The sequence below is a fragment of the Schistocerca piceifrons genome, chromosome 1 (genome assembly GCF_021461385.2).
Source record: "Schistocerca piceifrons isolate TAMUIC-IGC-003096 chromosome 1, iqSchPice1.1, whole genome shotgun sequence".
NCBI lineage: Eukaryota > Metazoa > Arthropoda > Insecta > Orthoptera > Acrididae > Schistocerca > Schistocerca piceifrons.
In genome coordinates, this window is record NC_060138.1 from 340,032,071 (window position 1) to 340,043,575 (window position 11,505).

Below are 11,505 nucleotides of genomic sequence, written 5' to 3' on the forward strand. Positions count from 1 at the left end.
CTCATGCATGGTTTTTGAGTAGAAAATCTGTACTATCTCTGCCAGACATCTTACTGTATCACTATTTGAATAACAAACAAACCAGATACTGAAATAGTGACAAATGGTACAGCAGAAGTATATACACCTCAAGGACAAATTTGAAATTTATCCATAAAACCACGGAACTCAACTAGATTGTTCCAGCACTGTCATATAATAGGAATTTTTAATTTCCAAATAGTGAGCTGCAGAGCACACTCTATTCTGTCAAGTATTCTCATTTGCAGTGAGGAATCAAATAGACCTGCACAGTGGCACTTCTCCTCTTTTTCACTTTTTTGGCTCTAATGAACGATAAAATTATGGCAAGTTCAGCATATTGTAGTATCTATATTTCAGCTAAGTTGAATTCTACAATTATATTTCTTCTTACTGTTCTGGCAGTGATAGGAATTCTAAACAATTTCATTTTCAAAACACTGAACTCTTGGTTCTAGCACATAATTTTAAAAAAGGCAGACAGATGAATAGTATTAAATTTCCATTCTTCATGCAGCTTTTTCATCAACATTACTCCTTTGACATGAATGTTAACTGTAAACTGTTCACTGGCTTACAGGAAAAAAATTTAGTTGTTATGATGCTTTTCAAATGCATAGTTATATCTTCCACAAACACTAAGTCTGATACCTATTTTAATATTTAAGACTTTCATTAAGAGAAAAAGGAAAACATTCTGACAAACAGCAAAGAAAACATAACAAACTTATGCCCAACTAAGCAATTTGGGATGTGGTCAGGTATGCCCCCTTGGTCCCCATACTCCACTTCCATACATTTAAGGAATATTTTTAAGTGGTGATGCTTTACACCTTGATGATTTACAAAATTTACACACTTCACCTCAACTTTCATTAGGTGACAGAATTCCACTGTTTCAGCACACAATGTCTCTAGGTGAATGAAGCAATGATTAGTCAAAACATCTTTCCTGGATTTACTTTCAAATTTGTTTTTGGAGATTAAACCCTCAAGAAGGTAAGCGAGTACACAACCAAAATAATGATTTTTTGGAGGGCAAGAAGTGAATGGCCAGTGGTGCAATACCAATACAAGAAACTATTTGCGCCAATAAGGTCTGGAAGTACGTTGGGATGATAAGTGGAATACGTTGTGACAAGTGAGTGCAAGAAATTTCAATGCAATTTTGTTACACTGAAATTTATCTGTCACCTAAGTAAGCTGAAATTGACTGTGCAATCAATCCAAGTGCGACTAAAAGATGTTTGGGCAGTAATGGTGTTATAGAATGGAATAGATTTGATGATGGGATTATCTCAAAATGTGTCATGAGATAATAAATAAATAAATATCCTGACAATGAAGACAAATGTATTACCATTTAGTGCCAACGAAATGACAGATCTCTGAGAGGTTTCTGTCAAAAGTGATAAGAAGACATCAGGGTAGTTCAATATCATTAGGCAAGTAATGAGCACAACATAGTTTGCGCTGTGAACAAGAGACAATTCGTTTTCCAAAAGAAAAAGAGAACTTGAATAAAGGAACATACGGACGAGAGAGAGATAATGGAAGGGGAGAGGGGGGGGAGGGAGGGAGGGATGGTGCGCAATACACGACACGTCACAATCAGCCAGTGGCAAAATTACTGAGAAACTGGCAAATCCTTGACAACAATTGAATCAGAAATGATAAAGCACACAAAATGAACTTTAACATAGCAACACAGCTTGTGAGCTTGTGTTATTCTACAGAATACACACACACACACACACACACACACACACACACACACACACACAGCTATGCTGCCCTGGCGCTATGGCCTGGTTTTGTCGAGTGGCCAACTTTACTCATTCTGCTGCTTGTGTCACAGACAATACTTGTCAGTAACAGATTTTATAAATTTAGATGTAAATTCAATTCAATGGAGCAATGTACATTTTTTTACAACCTAACTCCCAAGAAGGCTCAAAATGCCTTTTCTGTTCATCATGTTTCTCACATTTTCACAAACTGTTCCCTGTAATTATTGCCTAGAATTATTAGTCACAATTTTACCTTCAACATATTTTTTAATTATTGCATGTTTTGGTCTTGTTTGTTGCCCAAACACTTCCCTATCATCACTTCCTCCAAACTAACATGAAGTTACATGATGAACCAATAATAATTTACACAAAACTTTCAGTTCATGCTACAGAATAATAAATAAAACAAATATGTTTTATTAATCTGAAAAAAATAAATGCAGTTACTTACAGTATCACAGTAAATCCAAAACTGTAACTAAATGGCATAGCAAATCATTAAATTTTACAGATATATTGGACATGATGCAACACCAACATGATTTTTTGTAAGTCACACATTCACATCTGGAGATACTCTTTTGGCACTGTTTTTATGTGCCCAGGTCTCTGATCTCCTATGTACACTAAATATTTATTATTGAAACTACATAATGAGTATAAATTTAAAGCTGTACATACAATATACTGCTAATACCTAAACACAAAACAGAAAAAATCATTTATTGTAAATAATTTTATAACAATCTCAGGCTCAGACTCACATATATCTGCACGACCATGCTTCTTAATAACATAGAAAGAGTTACACAAAAAGAAACACTGAAATCACAGTTTAACAGTTACAAATATTCTTGTCACTGCAAAAATGCTAAATGCGTTGCTAAAAGTTAAGCTGCTGCATATGCACTAACAAAAAATAAAACAAATCTACAGAAATTAAAAAAAGCAAGCACATCAGAACAAGTTCTCGTGCAAACACAATGCCAGATGTGTGGACAATAAAAAGTTTGTAATTATTTTTTAAAACGAAATTGAGTGCAACTGCGAAGTTAGGCAGGAAGAAATGGACTATTTTCTAACTCAAACACAGTATACTTTTTCCAATTCTTAGTTTTTTTTTTTCTTTGCATTTCTTAATTTCAAATTTCTGAGCTGATCACTGGAAGTTTCACTGCCTCTGCAATACAGTAATGCATGCCACCAATCATTGTGATTAATACTCTAAACTGGTCACTGGCTGGTATCAATAAAATGTCTTTACCGGCAGAAACATAATGTACATCTAATGCTTTTACTTAAAACTTTTTTAATTTGAAAATTAACTACAAAAAGTTTGGTCTAATCAGCTCTTCTTTCATAGTCAGAAGTCACATGCCATTGATACTTCATACTCAAATCTAATCTCTTCATTCTCAAGATTTTCATTTTGGTAATGCTACTCTAATTATGCTTCTGTATACTGCATGATTAAGGTTTACATTAAATCTTTATACTCCACTGTATGTCGCTTTATATGTTATATGCTCATGGGTTCTCAAAATATTTATGAAAGGTCTGATCATAAAATTTCAAACTGTGCAGTGTACAGTCAGAAGACATCACATGTCCATTGCTATTATCGATGCAGGCTGACAATCCATTAATGAAAGGTAATAGAGGAAGCACCCTAACGCCAAAGCCAAACATGAACTGCTAGAATTCATTTTCTAAGACACATTCTGTTCGTTTATTGCTGCAGCATGAGAACCTTCCACAAAAATCACCACTGGCACTGTGTCAGCAGGAGCTTACAGAATGAGTACATTTCTATTCATCTAAAAATTAACTTGCACAAAAATACACAACAAATTCTTTTCCAGTTGTCGTCTTACCATGCCGAGAACAGAATCTTGCTAGAAAAGAAAAGTTATTCACAACTTTAGTCAAGTGTAATTAACCACTTTTGGTTGATACAGATTCAACTTTTAACAAACTCATAATATAAAATATGGGTATGTTATGGTTTAAAAGAAAACAACTAACAGTTCATGATACAAGTTTTCAACGAGGTATTTATATTAATTCACATTTAAAAGTAAATCATTCATCAATGCAAATATTGGTTTGTGTGTATGGTGCTTCACCTGGCTGGCATTGATATGATACACCCTTATAGTCCTTTGATTTGAAAGCAAGTCCATATAGCCAGTCACAGAAAAATTTACAATTTACTATGTTGCCTGAATTGCAGTGCAGATTAGTATGATTTAAATACAGAAAACAATATCAGAGGTGAAATATGTGTGATTAGAAAAAAGCCCATCATCAAGGAGGGAAGATATGACTTTATATACCCTTGACAGTATGATCAGTACAGACAGAGCACAAGCTTAGGTTATGAAAGAATGGGGAAGGAAATTGGTGATGCCCCTTTCAAAGGAACCATCTCGGCTTTCACCTGAAGTGATTTAGGGAAATAGCAGAAAGTGTAATTCTGGATAGCCAGACAGGGATTTGAACCATCATCCTCCTGAATGTACGTCCAGTGGGCAACCAATGCACCACCACACTCTGTCCTGCTACCAATGTTCACAGGATTTGATTCCCAGTTGTATAATAAAGCGTACAAGCTACTAAGGAGTTAAAATGTGGTGTGCAGTGAACCACAGGAACCATAGACTGCAGGGGTCGTCTTCCCAGAATAAAAAGCCATGTGTTAGAGGTCAGTGCCCAAATCAGAGGAGGATCAGAGCCACTTCATCCCCCTGGAGCAACCAACACAAGGAACACCACAGCTCGATAGTTGCCTGTAGCTTATAGACTCTCACTGCCAGCCCATCCCTCCTCCCTCAATAGCATGGACATCTGACGCAACAGTGAAATGACTGGCACACTGTGTCACTCGTGTCCCTGCAGGCATCCTTGGTGGCTTGGTCTGCTTGCTCATTTCCCCACATTTCCACGAGCCCCAGTACCCAGCAGTTGAGCATGTACTACCTGGACCATTTTTTCTGCTGGGTACATGTGATGCTTGTAGGACACTAATGGAATTGGAGAAGATGAGAAATTGTTGGCCCTGAAGATCCCTCATCTGCTCCAGTGCCTTCAGGATCACATAGAGCACTGTGATAAATACAGTATATTCATGGGGGAAGGTGAATCTTGAGGATACAGTTGGCAAACACTACTGAACAGCCAAAGGAGAAGTCCCCTTGTTGGGATCCATCACTATACGCAACAGTAAAACCGAGATTCCTATCTAACATTAAAAAAAATGGGCCTCTGTAGAAGCCAAGGAGGAGGACATAGGACTTTAAAACCAGCCACACCCCATCTCTAAAATGCAATCCTTCACCCGAATCATTACTCATTGTCAATTATGAAAAAGCCCTTCTGTTGGGCCAAGCAATGGTATGGTATAAAATAGTAAGCAGCTGTGAATGACATGGACAGTGCTTTATAGGCCTGTTGAACCATAAACAGTTGTCATCTGATATGAAGTGGCTGCTTCCTAGCCTCAACACAAAGGCTCTGTGTGGGGCTCATTCTAGAGGCCTTGTTGGCCAGCCAAATACATTTGTGGGCCACCATGTCCAACATTTTTAAATAAGAGGGGCGAACCAACCTATACAAATGCACCATGCAACTATTGTTGTTAATACATTTTAAGATACTGATTGGTTTTTAGAGACTGTCTTTTCAAGTCCTAAAAGTGTGGCCAAGAAAACTCACTTGTCTTTAAAATTAAAAACAGTGTGTCTTATCCTCAACTCATGAAACTCTAAAACAGAACATCAATGGTTAAAAAGAACGCACAGAGACTTCTTGATGGAAAAAATTAAAACACCTCTTCTCTAGCCAATGTTCTAGACACTGAGTAGTCAGTTGCAACTGACACATTGTCATTGCGCAAATACAGAACAACAAAAGACTGAAGTCATTGACAAACATGGAACACTGAACAGGACACTCAACAACGGACATGATAGTATTAGTAGCTATGGGAGAGACAGTAACACACAAAACACTACCTTGAGGGACACCATTCTCCTGCTCACAGTGATTAGAGACGATATCATCAACTTGATATCTGAAATTGCATTGTAGAGGAAGGGCAGTATAAAGATGGGAAGACATTCTCAAAAACCCCATTCATGGAGCTGCCTTATGATAATTTGCCCCCAAGAATTAATGTAGGTCTTTTTGATGTCAAAAAATATACCCAGTAGCTGACGTTGCATAGCTGCTTTCAGGAGGCCCAGGTTATCAAAGGTGATTCATCCTGAGCTCACACAAAGAAAATGATCAAGGAGCTGCCTGGATTCTAGGCTACAAACAAGGGGCAGTTGACCGTCCACTCCAAGGTCTTTCCCACACAACTAATGAGGACAACACAATGGCAATTACTCAAGTATTTGTGATTCTTTCCAGGTTTTAAAATGGAAGTAAAATTGCGTCTCACCTTGAGATGGAAAAGCGTATGTATGCCTAAATGAGGTGAAAAAGGGCGAGGATAATTTTTTTGCTCCACTCTGTGAGGTGCCATGATATATTGTGATGGACCCCATCATGACCAGGTGCCATGTCACAAGCTCTCTTTTTGCAGTCTCTAATATGAAACTAGATCAGGAAGTGATCACTTGAGTGTAAGTCATCAACCATTCTTCACTGAGCTGTGTGTCGAGGGCCAGAGATCGTACAAAGAAATTGATACAGTGAATGACCCCGTTTTAGTGCTGAAGCGTCTGCTCTGCCCCACATTCAACAAACATGCAAGTGTGGACATGAAGGCTCTAAATTGTACTCCTGGGGCAGGTGGTTGCAGAGCCTCAAAGCATACTGTGTGCATTAAGATCACCACAGAGAAGGAAGGGTTGGGGGAGATGCATAAGGAGTTCACTGAGAGCCTCTTGCAGAACACCTCACGTTGGGGCACGCGGAGTGGACATACTGTTAACTTATGATGTACATGCACTAATACAGCAACTGCTTATAGGCTGGTTGTGAGGAAGTGAGAGAATGAGGGGTATGCCTTGTTTATGAAAACAGCCACACTTTTAGCTCTCTCTCCACTAAGGTCATCATTTCATGAATAATGTATCTACATAGCTCAGAGGTGTCAGAGAATTTAAAATGTCTCTCTTGAGGAAACATACACATCGGTCTACCCCAGTGTACTAGATGTAGTTCCTCCACATCTGTCCTGAACACATTCAAGTTCCACTGAAGTATGAAAGCCATCTCAATAGTGAGATTTATCCTCTGTCTTTTTCTCTGTCATTCATCCAGGGTAAGGGAGATAGCAGTGGAGGGAAAGTTGCCTCAGGGATTCGCTGGTTACCTCAGACCGACCTCGACATCTAAAACAGCGATGGTATGGTCTTCATCTGAACAATCACCCTGTTGGTTTGCACCCCCATCTCGAATTTTGAGATGGTAGGGTAGCAAGGCAGTTTTAACAGAAAAATTATGCTTGTGTCTCCTCTGTGGGATGTTATAAAGATCAGCATCTTTGGAAATGATCATGTTCCAAGCTGTGAAATACTGAGGAGAACTGGGAAAAGGTTAGAAATTGTACATATCAACTAGAACAGACGGCCCCCAATATCTTGGTCACATGATGAGGTCTAGCGAACAGTTCAAGGTGAAACAGTCATAGGTGTGAACACTGGTGAGGACCCCACGTATTTATGAAGTTGGTTTGAATATTTATCGAATGACCTTCTCTGAATCACAATGAATAAAGACAAAATTGCCATATGAACTGTTAACATACAGCATGAGGTTGACAATATATGAAGGAGTAAGGATAGGAACCCTGTTAACTGCCTTCTTATCACTGCACTTAATTTATCAGGATAACTTTATTGTATACCATTCCTTACTTTAATATTATTTTTATCCCTCACTGTGGAGTTTAGAGTGACTTAAATGGCTCTGCCTGCCATATACCACTAATGTTACCCTGCCCTAACTACAGATTAAAGATCATTGGTAGCATAAGGTTATTCTTTCATTTCTTTTTTTCCTTTCGGTATGTGTTCTGGTAATTACACCTCTAGTTTTCTGGTCATCTTCCTACTGATAGCAGATGATCTTATAAAAGAGTGACCACACTCTAAAAAGTCTCAGATAGCAGAGATCATATTTGTCCCTGCTCCTTGGAATGTTACTGAAATAAATAATTTTATAATGAATACAAAAGAAGCTGTCAGTAATGTCAGTGGCTTACCTTGCACAGCTACAGTTTGATTGCAGCACAAAGAGACAAAGCAATAATTACTCAAACATTAATTGAAAGGCTATTCACAAAAGCAATACTGAGTTGGAAATGTTTAAAATATGACTTTAACCTCAACTAACTCTAGTAGACAGTGAATATTGCCAGTAATCTCAATTGCTGATATGATTCTAACTGTTTACACAAACAGTATATATTATTGATAGAATGAAGGAAGTTTTATTCTCTTTTGAATGAAATAATAATAATAATAATAATATAAAAAATACTGACTACTGAGAAGAGTCTACAGATCTGAAAAAGAAGGGCACTGTCAGACATCACTTCAAGACAGCGTATCATAAAGTTACGGCATAACATTAACAAATTACTTCAACAGCAGCAAATACAAAGTTGTAGACCGAGATATTTCACAACAAAGAAAACAAATTTCAAAGCAATGGCAATAACATGCTTTTCTCCCTTTTTTCTTTCAACATGTACTATGGGCATACATTCGTAGAAATATTACAAATAATTAAAGTAGCATCTATTTTCCATGGTCTGCTACAAACAGTTTAAATATAGCACTGAAAACAGAATACTTTCACTAAAAGTTCAAGAGAACTTTTTTTCAAATTGCTATGAATAACCTTGAATTCTTCATTTATGGAAATACCATAAGAAATTGTGGTTATATAAAAGCAAAAACAATACCTGAGCCAACAGTGACACACAAATGGTAAGAGCCCCTTCAAACTTTTAGCAACAAGCATTCTTCTTCAGTAGCAACAAAGGATATGGAATGTGAGTCAACTGTGGCATCTCTGTCTGTATTCTGCTTTTCATTTGAACGTTATATTAATTTATATAAGCCAAGCATGTACAGCCACCCTGAGACAATGGAGACTGACTGAAATTTTCTCACATTTTATCCAATCATATAAAATTGGTGATTACAATCAAAATGACATGAAGCCACATTTTCCCCTTTGTCATATTTGTCTTCTTTCTATGTCTTTCCAACTTTCTTTTTTTTCAATATTATAAGAAAAGGAAGCCCATGAAAAACTTATTAATTACCTACTGTTTTGTAGCTCTCAGTCTTATTAAATTTTTGCAGTTTCTAAATATGGTCTGTCAGAGTATAATTTCTAGATACATTGTTACTGTTGTAAACCAGTCATATAACAATATTACATTACTGAAACATCAGTGGCATTACACTCAATTGCACATCAAAATATGTCCTCACCTGTACAGCATCACCAACTGGAGTAGGAGGTTTTAGTCTTGTCAGCATTTTGTAGATGTACAGATTTCTTTCAAAACTCCTGAAAATATAGAATATATGCTATGTACTGAGACACCAAAAGAAAATTTAAACAAAAGAGCACACGCACGCACGCACGCACGCACACGCACACGCACGCACACACACACACACACACACACACACACACACACACACACACACACACACACATGAAAGTACAAAGTAAACAGGTATTTTAATTTTTTTTTTTTGGGGGGGGGGGGGCAGTGGGAGGGAGGGGATATTAACAGCTGAAATGATGCACCACCCTGACTTTTATGCTTCTGTAACATTAAAATGTGTTTTACTGTTCTTCAGAGGATTTGAACAAACAACAAAGGAATGAAAGCATAATTTGTAAATGTTTTTTAAATTTACACTGATTTTTGCTAATGAAGAATTGATGTACTAACTTACAGATAACATCACCGAGTGCATCAAGAGAACCAGAATTCACTAGAAACTACTATTCTGCAATAAAAAGCAAGTGCAGTTCCATTTGGGAAAGGAAGGCTAATATGTTACTTGCTGCTCAGTGGCTAATAATGTTACAAAAAATGCTGGACGCTATTTTAGAAGCTCACTGTGACTACCCATCAAAATGCAAAGACATTAATATCTTTGGAATTTCAGATTATCTGAACTGAAAGAGATGCCTCACTACTACATGGTATTGGAGGAAGAGAAATCTACCCCAAGATCATGGAGGGCAGTTCTTAAAAGTTCCCTTGCTCCCCATCCTCTAGGATGAAGTCTGATATTTTAATCAAAATTATATGAAACTTCAGCCTCTGGATAAAATCATCTGATCAGTGTTGTAACCAACTCTCTTTGGCTTGGAAACATTCTATACAATATTTTCCTCAGCCAAAATGAAAAGGCTCAGTTCACTTTAACAATGTAATACTTAAACTTATGAAGTCCTGTTACTTTTCAGGACATGTCTAAGATGATTTGGTTCCACAGATGGAAATTGTCATCTATACATGAAATGAGTACTTCAAAAATGATATGTCAACTGAAATATCCCCTTGTGACTACTCTATCCATTTTTAGCATTATAATTTGGTAATATTCAGGTAGGAACCAACTGATGAGTGGTGGGCCTCGTATGCAAAGATTACATTTGTTCCTGACTGCGCAATATAATGAATACGATCACAGTCGAATTTTCTTTTTTAAATCTTATATTCCCAAAGAGAGCAAAATCTGAAATGAGAAAAATTTTAAATCTTTCACAGCTGCAGAGTCAAGCATCCTACTTGCCTGGCTGGCTACAAGAGGGCAAATGTACTGTGTGCCTTGCCGGCAGGTGGCTGACACAGTCCTAGGTCACAGTGGTTGCAGGTTCTTACAACCACAAAGAGGGCAAATGTACTGTGTGCCTTGCCGGCAGGTGGCTGACACAGTCCTAGGTCACAGTGGTTGCAGGTTCTTACAACTACAAAGGAAAGTGTCAAGACTAATCCAACCTCTCTCATATGTTTATCCTGGGCTGAGGAAATGTTATTTCAGAGAAATTCTATAACCTGAGGTTTAATCTAACAATATAAATCCTATAACCTTTGAAATGTCATTAACATTGGACAAATGAGTTTTGAGATATATAGTTTTATAGTGAACAGCTCCTAGAGAAGACGCCTAAATCTCAGACTGTCTCCTGTACCACGCAGCAAGAAAGTCGAGAAACTGCATGTATTTTGCTGTGCTGTTCACCTTTTGTAGCATCTGATACATCAGTCCTATAGGATAATTCATGCCCTTTCACATAATGTGTGTGTGAATCATGTGTACTTTGCAGATTAGGAAATCTAATTACATTTTCTTGGTCATGCGTGCCATTTTCTGTTCTGCATGGCTGCAAGCATTGCTAAGAAACTGCATGAATTTTGCAGCACTGTTCAGTTGTTGCAACATCTGATGCATTAGTTCATTAAGGTAATTCATAATCTTCAGATTATATACGTTTGTATCATTTTTCTGTGCAGGTTAGGAAATCAAACTGTATGTATCAGATTGACTCTTAAGCAGGTAGGAACCAGGACCACATGAAAGCTGTAGCATTTTTTGTAATTACAAAGAAGAGCAGATAACAACAGTGTAGGCAGAAATGTTGAAATGCGAACAACAGAGAATCACCATTGTACTGTCCACATTTACCTGCTCCCACACCC

The 11,505-nt window shown here is 37.4% G+C and overlaps 1 protein-coding gene across 3 annotated transcripts in view; it reads right to left on the reverse strand.

Moving 5' to 3' along the window:
* The window catches only part of LOC124783531 (ATP-dependent 6-phosphofructokinase), an 80,317-nt gene that overhangs the window by 17,666 nt on the left and 51,146 nt on the right, over nucleotides 1-11,505 (reverse strand). For 2 of the 3 annotated variants that reach the window (XM_047254030.1, XM_047254029.1), the window contains exons 9-10: nucleotides 9,272-9,350; nucleotides 3,689-3,709 (exon numbers count right to left, since the gene is read on the reverse strand). In XM_047254030.1, the coding sequence (XP_047109986.1) occupies nucleotides 3,689-3,709; nucleotides 9,272-9,350 (100 nt within the window). The remainder of the gene's footprint in view (nucleotides 1-3,688; nucleotides 3,710-9,271; nucleotides 9,351-11,505) is intronic. The other variant, XM_047254031.1, reaches the window with a different exon arrangement.